The sequence below is a fragment of the Phocoena sinus genome, chromosome 5 (assembly GCF_008692025.1).
Source record: "Phocoena sinus isolate mPhoSin1 chromosome 5, mPhoSin1.pri, whole genome shotgun sequence".
Classification (NCBI taxonomy): Eukaryota; Metazoa; Chordata; class Mammalia; order Artiodactyla; family Phocoenidae; genus Phocoena; species Phocoena sinus.
The window spans coordinates 87,831,314-87,851,245 of NC_045767.1; the positions used below are offsets into that span (position 1 = coordinate 87,831,314).

The window sequence follows — 19,932 nt, forward strand, 5'->3', positions numbered from 1 at the left end:
AGTAAAATTGCATTTCTTTGCAGATGATATTATCTTTTATATAGGAAATTATAAAGACTACCAAAAAGTTTTAGAAGTGACCAGTGAATTCAGTGTATTTGCAGAGTACAAGTCAATGTACAGAAATGGGTTGTATTTCTATACACTAACAACAGAACATCTCAAAAAAGAACAAAGAAAGCAACTCCATCCAAAATAGCATCAAAAAGAATAAATGTTTAGGAGTAAATTTACCTAGGATGTGAAAGTTCTGTACACCAAAATTTATAAGACTTATTTGAAATAAACAGAAGACACAGAAAGTTGGAATGATTCCCATATTCATGGATTAGTAGAATTAATATTGTTAAAATATCCATACTATCCAAAGCCTTCTGTATTCAATGCAATTAATGTAAAAATTCCAAGGCATCTTCACAAAAATAAGAAAAACAATCCTAATATTTATATGGAGCCACAAAATAATTGCCAAAGTAATCCTGAGAAAGAAGGACAAAGCTAGAAGGCTCACACTTCCTGACTTCAAATTATGTTACAAAGCTATAGTAATCAAAACAGTATGACACTGACATAAAATATGCATGTAGACCAATGGAACAGAATTGAGAGTTTAAAACAAAAAAAGCATTGACTATAAGGTTAACTCATATTTTATATGGGATCCAATAACACTAAATGGGGAAATGATAGTTTCTTTTATAAATGGGGTTAGAAAACTGGATAACCACATGCCAAATAATTAAACTGGACCCCTATCCTACATCACTCACAAAATTTAGCATGCAATTGATAGAGAATTAAACATAACAAAAACTGAAAGCATTCATAGAAGAATAGATAGGAGAAATGCTCTTTGACTTTGGTCTTGGCATTGATTTTTTTTGATTGACACCAGAAGCACAGCAACCACAGCAAAAATAAACAAGTGGGACTATATCAAACTAATAAGTTCTACACAGGAAGAATAAAAATAAACAAAATAAAAGGCAACCTACAGAATGGGAGAAAATATTTGCAAATCATATATCTGATAAGGCATTAATATCCAAACTACATAAAGAACTCTATACTTAATAGTTTTAAAAATCTGTTTTAAAATGGGTAGACACATTGAATAATTTTCCCAAAGAATACATATTATAAATCACCAAGAGGTATGTGAAGATGTGCTCAACATTTCTAACCATCACAGAAATGCAAACCAAAGCCACAATGATCTATCACCTCACATCTGTTAGAATAGCTATTATCAAGTACAAGACACAAGAAGTATTTGTGACCATATGGACAAAAGAGAACTCTAGTGTACTATTTGGGGGAATGTAAATTAGTACAGCTACTATGGAAAACAGTATGGAGGTTTTGTGAAAAAAAAAAAATAGAGCTACACATATTTAGCAATTCCCCTTCTGGGTACATATCCAATGGAAATGGAAACAGGATCTTACAGCGATATCTGCACTTATGTTCATTTTAGCATTAATAACTACAGCCAAGATATAGAAATAATCTAAGTGTCCATCAATAGATGAATGGGCAAACTGATGTGATATATGTATACAATAGAAGATTAGTTAGCTATGAGAAAGAAGGAAATCTTTCCATCTGCCACAGCATAGATGGACATTGTGGGCATAATGCTAAGTGAAATAAGTTTGACAGAGAAAGACATACTGTATGATATCACTTATATGTGGAATCTAAAGAAACCAAACTTATAGAAACAGAGAATAGAATTGTGGTTTCTAGAAGGTAGGGGTTAAAGTGAAGGGAGAGATGATGGTAAAAGTGCACAAACATACAATTATAAGACGAATGAGTTCTAGAAGGTAGGGGTTAAAGTGAAGGGAGAGATGATGGTAAAAGTGCACAAACATACAATTATAAGACGAATGAGTTCTGGGGACCTAATGTACTGCATGGTGATTATTGTTAATAATACTGTATTACACTTGAAAGTTGCTAAGTGAAAACATTTTCAATATTTTCACCACAAAAGCAAAGAATGGTAATTATGTGGTGTCTCAAAGATGTTATTTAATGCTAAGGCAGTAATTATTTCTAATATAAAAGCATTTCAAGTCACCTCAAATTTATACTATGTTGTATGTTGATTATATCTCAATAAATGTTTGGATATCATTAAAAATTTCTTGTATTAATGATTCTGCTGAATTATATTTGTTATGAACCACAAAAGGGATAAATAACTTTGACCCACAGCCAATGAATTCATCCATTATCAGTATTACTCTCTCAATGTTATTAGATGTTTCCTGGCTTGGATGTTAACCATTTGTACTTTAGTAGGAAAAAACTAAAAGTGTTTATTTTGTTCTCTTAGTCTTAGGAAGTCTGGAAAAATAAGAGAGTGGGCTTTCTCTTGGCTTTGGGTTCAGTGAGTCACTAAATTTTTACATTACAAAAATTCCATTCTTGTTGGAAAGCTTCCTCCTGTTCTGCTTCAATTTGTTTATTCAAAGATTTTTCCAAGTCATTTAAATTTCTTAGTAATTAAGTCAGTTAAGGTATTGACTCCATTTTTGTCCATGATGGTGTAAACTGGAACCAGACTAACCCTCTGCCATGAGCAAATAGAAAACTGGACAAATTATACGTAACACTATTTTCAGTTATGAATATCAGGCATCACAGAAACATGACAACTAAGAGAAGGGAAGCTAATGAGGTGAACCCTAAGATCACTATAGCTTTCTGACTATAGCCACTTTTGAGATTACATTGCCAAAAACAGAATCAATAGCAGAAACTGGGGGTATCAATGAGTGAAGAAAAAGAAATGAGAACTTGAGGAGAATTGACATCTGGGAAAGGAACTGCCATAAATTGGAAATTCAAAATGCTCTACACTGTTTTCTACTGAAAAACTAAGGTACTCAGTTTGTGTTGATGCTGAAGTCAATTTTCACCCGTGACCTTAAAATATCTTGATTTTTTTAAACCACTTTTATACCTCTCAGTCTTAGGAACCAATAAAATTGCTAAAATTCTGGGTCAATGAAATGTGACCTTTTTGCAGAGTCCATGTAGATAATAAGATAAAATCATTTCCAGTATTATCTAACTATTTCTGTCAGGGTAAATAGCCAGTGTGAAAGGGATCCAATTTAGGAAATTGGCCTCAGTGTCCAGTTGGTCTACTCTAGCAATGATGCCCTATCAGGAACTCAATGTTTAATTCTCTTCCAAGCAGATATGATCCTTTTGACACTGAGGGAGTAGTTACATGAGCCTCAGTAAATAGGATCCTATACACTGGGGCCCATGCATAGCTTTACTCTCTGTCACCATAGTCACTTTGTTAATTTGTTCTAGGAGTCAGAACTGGGGTGGATGATGATAAAAGCGGTCTGATGTGACCTGGCTGGGTAATTTTGCCTACTTAATTGCTTAATGCCAATTCTATGATGGTTGGTCTCTGGTGAGAAATACCATGATGTCCCATGGTTGAGTGTTCCATGTTTAACAGGGTCCCATAACATGTCAGGAGTTGTTTTTCCAAAAACACATAATTCTTCAGTTCAGATGACTTTATATTGCTGTGTTGTGATTCTTCTGTTAAGCTTGGCAGAGATTCCATACAGTGTCTTCTCTCACTGCTGATGTATTTAATACTATAAGGTCTACCTAATATTACAGACTATTACAGGTTGGACCTACTGCAGAATTCTTTCCTGCTCTGGGTCCATTCAGAACTGATAGTCTTTTGAGTTATCTGGCCTATGAGTCACAGAATGGAAAAATATGCTTCCCCTAATTCCTGAAAAGGCATACACTATCTATTATTTTTCTTTGCAGAAAAAAGGCAAAATGCAAAATCTATCCTCTTTTGGAAATGATAACCTTAAATATCCCTGATCACTGGGTCTCAATTAATTTTTCTGATGTGGAAGATCACACTTGAATATTCATAGGGTTTTTCTCCCACTTTCTAAAGCTCATGTGTCTTACACAGTTGCCCAACATACTAACCACTTTTTGCTCATCTTTCTGATTTGCATAGTGTTGTCAACATAGCTGGTTAGTACAATTTTCTGAAGGATATCCAGATAATTCATATCTTATTGGCCTATATTATGAGGGAAGAGAAGAAAGTTTATTTTATATAGTCTTCAGGCAAAATTGTATATACATGTATACTATTGTCTTTTCCAAGTGAATGAGAACTGTATCTGATCTTCTTTCAGATAGGGATGGCAGAGAACAGCTACCAGAGCAATGACCTCATCCCATGTACCTGAAGATGTGTTAATATGCTTTAGCAGAGATATCACATCAGACACAGAGTATGAGAGTAGAATGAATTCTTGTATGAGTTTGCAGGATCCACTACCATTTTCCAGGATCTTTTGGTTTTGAGGGGCCCAGATAGGATGGAGCTCATCATCCTGCATTCTTTGACTCTTTAAGATTTTTAATTTTCACCATACACAGAAGTGTGATCCTGTCTCCTGTTTGTGTTTTTGGGGTCAAGTGATGGTGAGAATAAGTTGTTTCAAGTCTGTAGTGGGTTGACTAGTGGACACCCCAAAGTATGTCCAAGTTGTAACTCCCAGGATCTATAAAATTGACCTTATATGGAGAAAGCAGTCTTTGAAATATACAGGCATACCTCATTTTATTGTGCTTTGCTTTATTGTGTTTCACAAATATCAGCTTTTTAACAATTGAATGTTTGTGGCAACCATGAGTCAATCAAGTCAATCAATGCCATATTTTCAACAGCATTTGCTCACTACATACCTCTGTGTCACATCTGGGTAATTCCTGTAATATTTCAAACTTTTTCATTATTATTATATTTGTTGTGGTGATCTGTGATCAGTGATCTTTGATATTACTATTGTAATTTTAGGGGGTGCCACCGAACCTCACCCATACAAAATGATGAACTTAATCAATAAATACATGTGTTCTAACTGCTCCATCAACTGGCTATTCACCTGTCACTCTCCTGCTCTTCAGATCTCCCTATTCCCTTAGACACAACAGTATTGAAATTAGGCCATTAAAAACCCTGCAATGGTCTCTGTGTTTTCAACTGAAAGAGTTGAATATCTCTCCTTTAAATCAAAGGTAAAAATAATAAAGCTTAAGGAGAAAGGCATATTGAAAGCTAAGATAGACCAAAATTTAGGCTTCTTGCACCAAAGATTTTTTTTTTTTTTTTTGCAAAGGAAATGTTCTTGAAGGAAATTAAAAATGCTACTCCAGTGAACACGCAAACGATAAAGTGAAACAGCCTTATTGCTGAAATGGAGAAAGATTTCATGGTCTAGTTAGAAGATTAAACCAGCCACAACATTCCCTTAAACCAAAGCCTAAACCAGAGCAAGGTCCTAACTCTTTAATTCTAAGAAGGCTGCAAGAGGTGAGGAAGCTGCCTAAGAAAAATTGGAACTAGCAGAGTTTGGATCATAAGGTTTAAGGAAAGAAGCCCTCTTCAAAACATAAAAGTGCAAGGTAAAGCAACAAGTGCTGATGTAGAAGCTGTAGTAAGTTATCCAGAAGATCTAGCTAAGATAATTCATGAAGGTGGCTACAGGCAGCAGATTTTCAATGTGGATGAAACAGCCTTATATTGAAAGAAAATGCCATTTAGGACATTCATAGCTAATGAGGAGAAATCAATATCTGGCTTCAAATTTTCAGAGAACAGGCTGACTCTCTTGTTATGGGCCAAGCAGCTGGTGATTTGAAGTGGAAGCCAAAGTTCATTTGCCATTTTGAAAATTCTAGGCCCTTAAGAATTATGCTAAATCTACTCTGCCTGTGCTCTATAAATTGAACAACAAGGCCTCGATGACAGCATATCTCTTTACAACATATATTTACAGCTAAATATTTTCAGCCCACCTCTGAGACCTACTGTCAGAGAAAAGAACCTTTCAAAATGTTACTGCTCACTGACAAGGCACCTGATCATCCAAGAGCTCTCATGGAGATGTACAATGAGACTAATATTGTTTTCATACCTCCTAACACAATGTCCATCATGCATCGCATGGATCAAGGACTAACTAAAACTTTCAAGTCTTATTATTTAAGAAATACATTTTGTTAGGCTATAGCTGTCATGGATAGTGATTTCTCTGATGGATCTGGTCAAAGTGAATTGAAAACCTTCTGAAAAAAACTCACCATTTTAGATACCATTAAGAACATTTGTGATTTATGGGAAAAGGTCAAAATATCAACATTAACAGAAGTTTCAAAGAAATTGATTCCAGCTCTAATGGATGATTTTTAAGGAGTTTAAGACTTCAGTGGAGGAAAGAACTGCACGTGTGAAAATAGCAAGAGGACTCAGAAGTGGAGCCTAGGCAAAAAATATACAAATCAATTTTCACTGCAAAGTAAAGGAACTGTTACAGTGGAGGATTACTGGACTGAATATCAATATTATGACATAGTATGAGTATGTTTCGTGTTTGGTAATTGCAATCATTGTTGTTTTTGTTGTGGTCATCCATTTACAGTGCTTGGTGTCAGTCTATCTTTTGTAAAAATAAAATACAGGTTGTATGTGTTGTTGTGTGTGTGTGTGTGTGTGTGTGTGTGAAAATAAATAAATAAAAAGTAATAGAACTTAAGATTTAGAAATAAATAATAAATAAATAAAATAATTTATTTTAATGTTTAAAAAAAAAAGAAAGAAGTGGAGCCTAGGGACTTCCCTGGTGGTCCAGTGGTAAAGAATCCGCCTTCCAATGCAGGGGACATGGGTTCAATTCCTGGTCAGGGAACGAAGATCCCACATGCCACGGAGCAATTAAGTCTGCGCGCCACAACTACTGAGCTTGTGCACCTCAATGAGAGAATCTGTGTGCCGCAAACTACAGAGCCCACGCACTCTGGAGCCCACACCACAACTAGAGAAAAGAAAACCCACCCTCCATAACTAGAGAGAAGCCCATGTGCTACAACTAAGATCCGAAGCAGCCAAAAAAAAAAAGAAGTGGAGCCTAAAGATGTGACTGAATTGCTGCAATCTCATGATAGAACTAATGGGTGAGGAGTTGCTTCTTATGGATTAGTAAAGAAAGTGACTTCTTGAGATGGAAAGTAGTGCTGGTGTAGATGCTATGAAGATTGTTGAAATGAAAACAAATGATTTAGAATATTGCATAAACTTAGTTGATAAAGGGGCAGCAAGGTTTGAGAGGATTGACTCCAATTTCGAATGAAGTTCTACTGAGCACAAAATGTTTTCAAATAGCATTGTATGTTACAGAGAAACAAAAGAGTCAATTGATGTGCAGACTTCACTGTTGTCTTATTTTAAGAAATTGCCACAGCCACCCTTGTCTTAAGCAACCACCAGCCTGATTCATTAACAGTCATCAAAAAGGTAAGACCTCCACCAGCAAAAAGATTATGACACATTGAAGGTTCAGATGATGATTAACATTGATTAGCAATAAAATCTTTTTTAATTAAGGAAGGGACATTTTTTTACACACTTAATAGATTACATTACAGTGCAAACATAACTTTTACATCTACTGAGAAACAAATAAATTTGTGACTCACTTCACTGTGACCTTTGCTTTGCTGTGGTGGTCTGGAATCCAACCTGCTATACCTCTGATGTATGCCTGTAATTAAGTTAAAGATATGGAGATAAGTTCCTACTGGATTTAGGATGGGCTCTAAATCCAATGACAGATATTCTTATGACAAGAAGGATGGAAAGGGTTTATAGACACACAAAGGAAAAGGTGATGTGAAGAGAGAGACAGCAATTGGAGAGAAACCACAGCCAAGGAGCAGCATGCATTGTCAGTAGCCAACAGAATCTAGGAGAATCATGGAATGGATTTTTTCAAAAAATCTCAAAAGGAAATGGACCTTGACACACTTTGATTTCAATCTTCTGGCTTCCAGAACTGCGAAAGAATAAATTTCAGTTGTTATAAATTACCAGGTTTGTGGTAATTTGTTATAGCAGCCCTAGGACTCTAATACAGACTGCTTCTACCCAACCTTTCCCACTATTACAACTTTTATCCCACATGTCAAGGATACAGTTTGGATTTGTGCCACTGACAAAGTATTTCTATCCAATTATATATTTGAGGGACTGAAAAAATCATCAGTTGCCCCAGGATGCTTTCATCCTCTTGGGAAAGAATTGAGGAAATTATTAGCATGCACACTTACTGTGATGCTACAGCGTTCTTCCTCTAAAGGACTTAGTCTCTTCATTAGTCAAAGGATCAGGTCTAAAAACTCTCAGGTCTAAAACTTGGCAAGTGATTATGATTTGAGTGAAGCGATGGTCCTCATCCTTCTGATACTGATCCTCAAACTCTTCTGGTAGTACAGACAGGACAATGCCCTTTTTGGTGGCCTGTTTATCTCTATCACCATATTGATAGCTTTTCATGGGTTAAGATTGCTTGGCTGCCACTCTAACCTCATTGTTCACTGTGATCATTGTGACTGTCTGACTTCTGATGATTGAGTACCATCACCTAGTCTCTCTTATTTTTGGATTTGATTACAATTAACATTATTGAGCTCAGTTTTGTTACTGCCAACAGCCTGGCCCTCACAGTATGGCCACAATGAACATTTTATAACTTCAGTAAACAATCATGTGGTAGATTTTCCAGACTTACAAGCATATAAATCTTAATATATCCACTATTCTAAGCCTTTGGATTCCTTCTTTCACTGTTTATCATGGCACTTCCAGCATATCAATTTTACTTCCTATGGGCCATCACTTTTTCCAAGTTTCTACAGGCATCTTAGTACTCTGTTACCACCATCTCCTGGAGTCTGAACCCAGGTATTAAATCCTATGTCCTGAGAGTGCTCCAAAATTTTAAATGATGCTTCCTTATACAACTTTATGTTTTACTTTCCTTAATCCTATTCTTCAGCATACAGTTCCATATATAATCTCTCAGTTCCTGCTGGTAAATATTGGATAGGTCCTCCAGTTCTTTTGAGCTATACTATGTTTCCTCCTTTGGTTGATCCTTCTTATACCTGGCTTTATACAGTGTGACTTAACCCTAGTCATTGGCCTGTGGCCAAGAGGGGAGATAAGAGCAGATACTGAGAGGGACATAAGATGTTGTATAGGGTAGAGGACCCTATATCATCCTCAAACAATGGAGAAGTGCTACCCCTTCACAGAGAGGAGTGGGCTCAGGGGAATCTAGGAATTCAAGATTTTCACATACATTAACTATTTCTCTGATGTCTTGGCATTCTTTTCTTTCTCAGCCAGGGTCCTGCTCTTCAAAAAAGTTAAAACTACGTTGGGAATTTAAGTAGAACTGGAAATGTTTTATTTTAAAATAAAACTGATTTTTCTTTTTTTTTTGCCTTTTGCAAGAGATGAGAATTTCTTTATATTCTGACAAGGAGGCTCCTCTGGCTTTCTCACTTAGTCTTAATACGATGGTCTAAAGTTCTCATTCTATCATATTTTCCAAAGCACTAATTCTGCAGAAAAAAACATGTACCTTCATTTTCCTCATAATTTCTGCCTTTTCCATATTTATCAAATACATGATATATCAAAAACACTGCTACCTTCTATTGGGTTTTAAAACGGGTCATGAGGCAAGACCAAATTCAAGGCTGGAGGAGTAGCTTCACCTCTTGATGGGAGGAGTTACAAAGAAAACGTAACCATTTATATTATACTGCAGTAAGAAACTTCATTAAATGTAAATAAACTCATGAGGAACTACATCTTTCAAACATGGTTTTAGTAAAAAGTCTACTTTAAACATAAGAAAGTATGACTACTTTATGTAAACTTTATGTTTGTTTGCCTTACAAATCAAACATTTCTAAGGGCTCACACCTGATGTTCCTGCAGCTTTCAGAATGATATCTCTGATATCTCTTCTCCAGATCAAATTTTTCTATTATTGTATCTGTGTTATTTCTCTATTAGGAAGGAAAATTGCTTAGTTATGGATGAGTTGTCTCTGGGCATTGTTATTACTCCTTCCTTCTCAATGGATTAAAATTCATTTGCTAAGGAAAACTAAAACTTTGGGGATTAACATTAGAATTATTATTATCAAGTATCTATTTTCTGATTCTACTATTACTGCCAATAGACTTTTACAACCAAGTCAGTTCTCCAGCCTAACTTTCCAGATTTTTTATGTCATTCCTTGAACAGGCACCCATCACAGCATTGTTGATTTAGTCTATGGATAGAAGCTGACAAAGGAGATATTTGACCAAGCTATAATATATAAAAGTGCTAATTTTTAGCTTTTTGCTGTTGAATCTCCCTTTTACCCATTCCTCCTTGCTTAGTAATATTTTTCAGTTTTTCCAATACTTATATTTTTTCTTGAAACCAGAGACACAAATTTAGATATGGGAAAACATTTGATAGATTAAATCATGCTCTACTTCTTCATGGACTTGTTCTTTCCAGGCAGTTATCAAGCAACATTTTATTTATATTAAATTGCAATAATCAATACATTTCAGGAAGTTCCAGCTTACCTAGGAAGAAATATATAAACGACATGGAGATGGAGGTGAAAGACATCATTTCACTTAGTGCATCTCATTCATCACTCACCTTACTGATCATGGATTAACCAGGAATTTAGTCCTGCAATAACCTTTATTCTATAAAATATACATAGGAGGATGAATCTTTTCGCTATGGAAGGGAAGACTTGTTGATTCCTGGTGAGATCTGCATCATTAGGGAGGGCTCTTAAGCCACTGGGGTTTCTCTGCTTGCCTTTCTTTACACCCCAAAAGGAAATTCACCTTCCCATGTGTAACCTGTTTATTCTCTGGTGGCTGACTAGGTGCAACTGGAGACCAAATTGAGACACATGTGAGTGATGCAAATTCTTTATGCTGCACTTCCATACTTAGCATGGAAGAAATTATAATCTTTAGAAATCAATTTCTCATTTAACCATTTATATCGACCTTGGGGCATTTTTTCATTCTCAGTGAGCACGATGAAATAGCAGTTTTATATCAATAAAGGAAGAAAGGTCTAATTTGTTCCAAACTCTCCATGAGTTTTAGGATCATCACTATTGCTAACTGCATGATGAGATTTTATGTCTAGGAGTCCTGGAAAGGAGACAGGATCTAAAATGAAGCATGTTAACCAGGGCAAATGATCCAAGATATGGGGAGCTTTCCCTCTGCAGAAGAATCATGATTTTACCACCTGACAAAGGTGAAAAACAGGTGCCTGCATTTCATGGTGTCATGTTGACTTCTGATATCATATAAGAGTGGTTTACATCTGAAGATATGAAAAGGTCATCTCTGTGGGAAATTAATGGAGGAATTGAGAGTGAGACATTAGAGCCAGAATCTAGAACCATGGTAGAATTGGAGTGGGATTCATAAGCAAAGAACCTGCAGAGAAAATGAAATTGAGAAGCCAAGGGTAGGTAGTGATTCAATGTGCATTGCGGAACTGATAGTTCCTTGTTCCATAGGCAGCAGACCCAAAAGTCCCAACTGTATTGCCGTTTGAAATATCACCGTTGATATTCCCATAAATTTGGAGAGTATGGTAGATTTGAGGCTGTAGGTTAATCATTATTTTTGGTAAAATATGTAGAACATTACAGTAACAAACACTTCCCTCATCAGAAAAGGGAAGCAAGTTTGACAATCAAGACATACAACCATATGAATCACTTTTTATTTATAATAGATAGAGCTTCACTTTGTGTTCACACATATATGCATGTGCACATGTACAAAATACTTGCATACACCTATTATCATTTTCAAATAAGTCATGACACAGAAGATATTTGAGCAGGATTTCCTAACATATAGATTATATAGATTATAAAATATAGATTATGTGTAGTTTACAAATAGAGTATTTTAAATCATATTGTTTTAACTGACTAGGAAAGCCAGAGGTCATCAAACTCCAGAAAACATCTTCTTATTGAAACTTAAACTGGAAAAATATAGCATATTAGAAAGGTTTAACCTCTGCATACCTAAAATTATTACCAGATTGTTAATTTAGTTAATATAATGATGCATAGATAATATAAATAGGTAAATATTTGTGTTTAAGAAAAGCTTTGGTCTCTATAAATAGAATATATTCATTTATTTTTAGGAGTAGTTTTTTTTAATAAACAGAAATTGCTAACAATGTATCCAAATCTTGAGTTTAAACTCCTTTATATTAAATCATTTTATAAGAATGAAAAAGTAAAGAGATATCTTGACATTAAGATTAAACTATGATTTTAAAGATTATTATAGGAAAGGACATTACCTTATTGCCAGAATAAATGATTTAGAAGTATGGTAAGTTATTGTTTTGATTACATGAATTAGATCTTAAAACAAACAGCATTAGTGCTTACATTTTTCAAACTTTATACCTTAAAGTATAATAATTATTTAATTATTTCAAATCTCAAAAAATTAAGAAAATACATTTTTTCTGCTATATTTCTTTATAGTTAATTTGCCATTTAAGAAAAAATTTGTATTTACATTGTACTTATTTGTGCCACTATTCCTGTTTAAAAAACAGATAAATGCCCAAATAATTTTCATTTGTCCTAAGATAATTTTATATTATTTTCTAAAATAATTTTATATTTGATAGACTTATGTTTGTTCTATGATAGTAACTTTCAGTCTATTTTGCTTGGGTTATAAATATCAAAGTCCATAGTAAATTATTACTGAACTTGGTTGATATGTATTATATTGAATAATTTTTTGACCTCATGGGTAAATTATTGGCAAGCATACTGAAGATAGACTTTTTGGAAATGAAAGAAAGAGACTTTTTTTTAAATGGAGAATTTGGCAGAATTTCAAAATAAAATCACTGTCAGAACTCCCCAAAATTGACCCTGTATGGTTAGAGAAGAAGGAGAGGGAATACTTTTTTTTGAGACCTTTCTATTAAAATTCAACATGTTGTCTTCATGTTTACTGCAGATTTCAGGCTGACACTAGTTAATAAGAAGCCTAAGTACTTGTGCTTGGTGTAGTGATCACAATACAGTTTGTGAGAAGACCAGGGGAAGTTATGGAGTAAAAGAAAAGGAAGAAATGAGAAAACTCACCGAGTTTCTGATTATATGTAGAAATCATCCTCACAGCAGATAGTATTTCAGAGAAATGCATTTTTCCCTCAAAGAATCTGCAGTGTAGTCTAAGAAGTTTGCTTATTTCCAAATGTGTTTATTGTAAGTAAAATTAATGTAGGAAAGAATTTTTTTAAAAATTAAGTTACTTTTAAAAAGTGGGTATTAAATTCCAATCATTTACTTTTGCTCCATCATATTATTAACCATGCTAACATATGATAATTAGCTAGTTTTCTGAAGCCACAAAGTGTTACAATACAAATGAAGTACTATCATTATTAATATCCAAATGAAAGACAATCTTCAAATCAAAGACAAAAAATAGTGTTTTGTATTCTAAGAGAGACAAAGTCCAGTGTGTCATATGAAAGGAAAGTGATGGTGTAAAACGTGCTTAATAGCAGAGTAGAAACCCTAACAGTTTCCTGACCTTCCTGATTGGAAGGGAAACTCTGACTAGAGAGAGTATGCTCTACACTACTTCTTGTATAGTTCCTTTAGATAATATGTAATAATTCTTACATGCTGGACCCAAAATGATGTTAGATATTTAGGAAATATTCAATATGATCAGTACTGAAAATTGTTAATCATTATGTTCCTAAGCCCTCAAGCAGCATCTCAATTTGTTGAGCTGAAAGCAATGAATGAAGTAAAACACTAAGTCTTTAATGGTAGCAACTTCCATATGTTTATTTGTTTATCATCTCTTTTTAAAGAATAGATTATTTTAAACCTTAATTCTAAATCATGTGGCACATTTTGGGGGTGAGTCTTTGATCTTTGACTTGATAAGCTGAGGAATGGATAAGAACCCAGGAGAGTAGGAGAGGAATCTGTTCAAATCAGTGGCTGGATTAATTCAGATGGAGCTTATCAAGGTTTCCAGCCCAACTGTTAAAAAAACAAAAAAAAACCCACTACTCTTTCTTTTTCTTCTTTGCAGTTTTTCCAAACTTCCAGTAACAAAACAGGCAACATTTAGTGACCAGGAATATAAAAGTTGCCATGCATGCTAGCAGGAACCCAATCACATCCAAAGAATTGTACTGGTACCAGGTGAGGTTGTGGATGGCTGGCCGAAGGTGTTTGGCTCCTTTGTGGCGCATGATAAACTCAATCCAGAAGACTGCTCGGTCCAGGGGCTTCATAGGCTGATCATGGTGAATTCTTGATAACTTCATAGCATTCTCTTTATAGCTAAGGATTGAATAAATATGTAGATACTCACTTGAAAAATTTGTTAAGGACATGAAATACCTAAAATTTTTATATATTATCAATGGTATATTACATAATTATTAATACATTATTTCATAAATATATCACTAAGGGCACAGAATGCACTTGAAAGTTTGTTTCCTCGAGATATTTCTAGATAAGGTGGTCTATCAGCTGGAATTCATTGGATGTTTCATAGTCTTAGTAATGATTGGAGGTAGGGGAAAAAATAATTTCTAATTGGAAGTAGAATTTTAAAAGTTCAGAAATAGGAATGTAGAATATGTAAGTTGAGAATATAGAATTTGATCTCATTTGCTGAGTATGGTATTGGGAACATGATAGTGACAGGGAGCAGCATTGAGGGGTAGGTCTATGAGAAAGGAACCCCTTCCCCTTCCCCCTCAACCTTCCCCAGGTTCTGTCTGGAGTGTTAGTGTTAACAAGAAGCTAGTCTTCAACAGTAGCAAGAAAGATTTCAGTCTGTGATCTTCACGGCCCTGATATTTCAATTGAAAACAAAAAGCTTAATATGACCCTATGGGCAAGAAGTAGGGCCTGAGATTGAGTAGATGCTGGAAACTTTGCTTCAAGCAACAGAGGGATTCAAGTGTAGTGGTGAGAGGGAAAAATGGCAATAACTAGAACACTAACCCTTCTAATTTTAGTCAAGGAACAGAAGACCAGTCCCTGGTTTTGGTTTAAGTTTTGAATGGCTGACTTAGAAAAAGGATTTCCTTGGGTTTGTGAAGGACATGAAGAAGGGAGGTTATTCTCCCATACTGAAGTGCAGTCACCATTGATGGAGAATACAGAACATTAAATTATAGAAAATAGTGGAACAGCATGTAGAAAGTTCTGAGGAAGATAATTGTGGCTAAAAAAAAGAAATTATACAAAGTCCTGTTGCTCTTTGGTTAAAAAAAAAATACTACAGGCCTTTCTTAATACACAAGAATTTAAGGAGTAAATACCTCTGGATATATCTCAGGAAAACAAGGAAACAACAACAACAAAAGCTCCAAGACACAGAAACAAAATATTTGTCAGATAAAAAAATAATAAAATCGTTCAGGAATAGAAATACTGTAATAAAACATGAATTACATCAAGTCCATATAAACACCAAACTAATGCTAAACAATGTTGGAAATGTGGTCATGGACAAGATGTGTATGTTGTAAGCTTTGATAATGTTGTAATGATAATGCCGCTAACAGAAATTAACATGTGATGTTTAAGAGACATGGACTGGAAGTTGAGAATTGACTTCAAGTAAAAGTCATTCTATACTGACCAAAATTGGAAATATTCACAAAATAATTATTCTAATCTCTACTGTCAAAATTTGTTCATAGATTTATATTAAATTTTTAGTAAGAATTTATCTGATATTAAAGAAATATTTATCCAAAGCCTGGCAATACTTTTAATTTTAATGTTTTTTCCTCACAGAGTATATTTATTTGATTTTTATGAGAAAGAATAACATAATAAATATAATCATTCATCATAAGGAATTTATTTATCTATGATTACAGCTAATCTTCATGTTGTACAAAGTTCCCCACAATTTATTCACTGAAGTAAGTTTCAATTTACTGAAAGTTTGTAATTTTGTATAACATCTCTTCATTCCTCCAACTCCTAGCTCCTGGTAACCACCACTCTAGTATCTGTTTCTGTGCGTTTCACTTTTTATATACAAATATAAGTGCTATCATACAGTATTTTTCCTTCTCTGACTTATTTCATTTAGCATGATGCCATATTATCACAAATGCAAAGATTTCCTATTTTCTCTTTGCTGAATAATATTCCTTTATATACATCCACTGACAGAAATATATACCACATATTCTTTATCCTTTCATCCACTGACAGAAACTTAGGTTGTTTTCATATTTGGCTATTGTGAACAAGGCTGCAATGAACATGGGAGTGAAGATATCTCTTCCATATTCTGTTTTTATTCCCTTTAGATACATACCCAGAAGTAGGATTACTGGAGAGTGTAGTAGTTCTATTTTTAATCTTTTGAGGAGCCTCCATACTTCTTTTTTATAGTCACTGCACCATTTGCATTCCCACCAAGAGTGCACTAGAGTTCCCCATTCTTCATATCCTCACCAACACTTGTTATAACTTGTCTTTATTTTTTTTTTAAATAGATCTTTACTGGAGTATAATTGCTTCACAATCTATGTTACTTTCTTTTGTACAACAAAGTGAATCAGCCAAATGCATACATATATCCCCATATCTCCTCCCTCTTGAGCCTCCCTCCCACCCTCCCTATCCCACCCCTCTAGGTCATCGCAAAGCACCAAGCTGATCTCCCTGTGCTATGCTGCTGCTTCCTACTAGCTAATTATTTTACATTTCGTAGTGTATATATGTCGCTGCTACTCTAACTTCACCCCAGCTTCCCCCTTCCCCGCCGTGTCCTCAAGTTCATTCTCTATGTCTACATCTTTATTCCTGCCCTGCCACTAGGTTCATCAGTACCATTTTTTAAAATTCCATATATATGCGTTAGCATACAGTATTTGTTTTTCTCTTTCTGACTTATTTCACTCTGTGTGACAGATTCTAGGTCCATCCACCTCACTACATATAACTCAATTTTTTTTATGGCTGAGTAATATTCCATTGTATATATGTGCCACATCTTCTTTATCCATTCATCTGTCAATGGGCATTTAGGTTGCTTCCATGTCCTGGCTATTGTAAATAGTGCTGCAATGAATATTGTGGTACATATCTCTTTTTGAATTATGGTTTTCTCAGGGTATATGCCCAGGAGTGGCATTGCTGGGTCATATAGTAGTTCTATTTTTAGTTTTTAAAGGCATCTCCATACTATTCTCCATAGTGGTTGTATCAATTTACATTCCCACCAACAGTGCAAGAGGGTTCCCTTTTCACCACACCCTTTCCAGCGTTCATTGTTTCTAGATTTTCTGATAATGGCCATTATGACCAGTGTGAGGTGATACCTCATTGTAGTTTTGATTTTATCTCTAATAATTAGTGATGTCGAGCGTCTTTTCATGTGTTTGTTGGCAATCTGTATGTCTTCTTTGGTGAAATGTCTATTTAGGTCTTCTGCCCATTTTTTAATTGGATTCTTTTTTTTTTTTTTTTTCTGATATTGAGCTCCATGAGCTGTTTGTACATTTTGGAGATTAATCCTTTGCCCATTGCTTCATTTGCAAATATTTTTCACATTCTGAAGGTTGTCCTTATGATCATACACCATGATCAAGTGGGATTTATCCCAGGGATGCAAGGATTCTTCAGTATATGCACATCAATCAATGTGATACACCATATTAACAAATTAAGGAATAAAAACCATATGATCATCTCCATAGATGCAGAAAAAGCTTTTGTTCAATACCTATTTATGATAAAAACTCTCCAGAAAATGGGCCTAGAGGGAACCTACTCAACATAATAAAGGCCATATATGACAAACCCACAGCAAACATCACACTCAATGCTGAAAAACTGAAAGCGTTTCCTCTAAGATCAGGAACAAGACAAGGATGTCCACTCTCGCCACTCTTATTCAGCATAGTTTTGGAGGTCCTAGCCACAGAAATCAGAAGAAAAAGACATAAGAGGAATACAAATTGGAAAAGAAGAAGTAAAACTGTCACTGTTTGCATATGACATGATGCTATATATAGAAAATCCTATAGATGCCACCAGAAAACTACTAGAACTAATCAATGAATTTGGTAAGGTTGCAGGATACAAAATTAATGCACAGAAACCTCTGGCATTCCTATATTCTAACAACAAAAAATCAGAAAGAGAAATTAAGGAAACAATCCCATTTACCATTGCAACAAAAAGAATAAAATACCTAGGAATAAACCTACCTAAGGAGCTGAAAGATTTTTACTCAGAAAACTATAAAACTCTGATGAAAGGAATCAAAGATGACATAAACAGATGGAGAAATATACCATGTTCTTGGATTGGAAGAATCAATATTGTGAAAATGACTATACTACCCAAAGCAATCTACAGATTCAATGCAATCCTTATCAAACTAATGGCATTCTTCACAGAATTAGAACAAAAATTTTTACAATTTGTATGGAAACACAAAAGACCCCGAATAGCCAAAGCAATTTTCAGAAAGAAAAACGGAGCTGGAGGAATCAGGCTCCCAGACTTCCAACTATACTACAAAGCTACAGTAATCAAGACAGTATGGTACTGGCACAGAAACAGAAATATAGGTCAATGGTACAGGATAGAAAGCCCAGAGATAGACCCATGCACATATGGTCACCTAATTTATGACAAAGGAGGCAAGAACATACAATGGAGAAAAGACAGTCTCTTCAATAAGTGGTGCTGGGAAAACTGGACAGCTACATGTAAAAGAATGAAATTAGAACACTACCTAACACCGTACACAAAAATAAACTTCAAGTGGATTAAAGACCAGACACTCAAATGTAAGACAAGACACTATAAAATTCTTAGAGGAAAACATAGGAACTCCTTGACATAAACTGCAGCAAGATCTTTTTTGACCCACCTCCTAGAGTAATGAAAATAAAAACAAAAATAAACAAATGGGACTTAATGAAACTTAAAAGCTTTTGCACAGCAGAGGAAACAATAAACAAGATGAAAAGACAATATAACTTGTCTTTTGATGGTGGCCATTCTACCAGGTGTGAGGTGATACCTTATTAAGGTTTGGATTTGCATTTCCTGATGCTTAGTGACATCAAACTGCTTTTCATGTACGTGTTAGCCATTTGTGTGTCTTCTTTGGACAAGTATCTATTCAGTAACTCTGCTTTATAAGAGTTCTTTATATGTTTTGTATATTAACCTCTTATCAGATATGTACTTTGCAAGTATTTTCTTCCATTTTGCCAGTTGCTTTTCATTTTGTGGATCATTTCTTTTGCTGTGCAGAAGCTTTTAAGTTTGTTGTAGTCCCACTTGTTGATTTTTGCATTTGTTCATTGTGTTGTTGGTGTCATACGTAAAATATTGTTGGCAAAACCCTTGTCAAGGAATTTTTCCCCTTTGTTTTTTTCTGGGAGTTTCATGGTTTCAGGTTATGCTTTAGTATGTAATCCATTTCTAGTCAATGATTCTAAGTGATAGAACATAGAGTTCCAAATTTCATTCTCCTGCATATGATTATCAATTTACCCCAGTACCATTTAATGAAGAGACAACCATTTTCCTATTGATTATTCTTGGCTCTTTTTTCAAATATTATTCAACTTTGTATATGAAGGTTTGTTTCAGTGCTCTCAATCCTGTCCTTTGGTCTATGTGTCTATTTTTATGCCAATACCATACTTTTAAATTTACTATAGCTTTGCAGTATAGTTTGAAGTAGGAAGTGGGATGCCTTCAGCTTCATTCTTCTTTCTCAGGACTTCTTTGGCTATTTGAGATATTTTGTGGCTTCATACAAATTTAGAATTGGTTTTTCTACTTCTGTGCCCCAAAAGGCTTTAGAAGCTGGTCACTCAGTTCACTCTTCCCTTCCTGGTGAGGAACTCTTTCTAGCTGGGAATTTCTCTGTTGGTGCTGAGCA

At 34.8% G+C, this 19,932-nt stretch overlaps 1 protein-coding gene across 1 annotated transcript in view; it reads right to left on the reverse strand.

Moving 5' to 3' along the window:
• Nucleotides 1–13,791: 13,791 nt before the first annotated feature.
• LOC116754756 (UDP-glucuronosyltransferase 2C1-like) overlaps nucleotides 13,792–19,932 on the reverse strand; it is a 33,951-nt gene continuing 27,810 nt past the window's right edge. Inside the window, exon 6 of the mRNA XM_032633673.1 lies at nucleotides 13,792–14,324. Within this exon, the coding sequence (XP_032489564.1) occupies nucleotides 14,045–14,324 (280 nt within the window). The 3' untranslated portion in view covers nucleotides 13,792–14,044. The remainder of the gene's footprint in view (nucleotides 14,325–19,932) is intronic.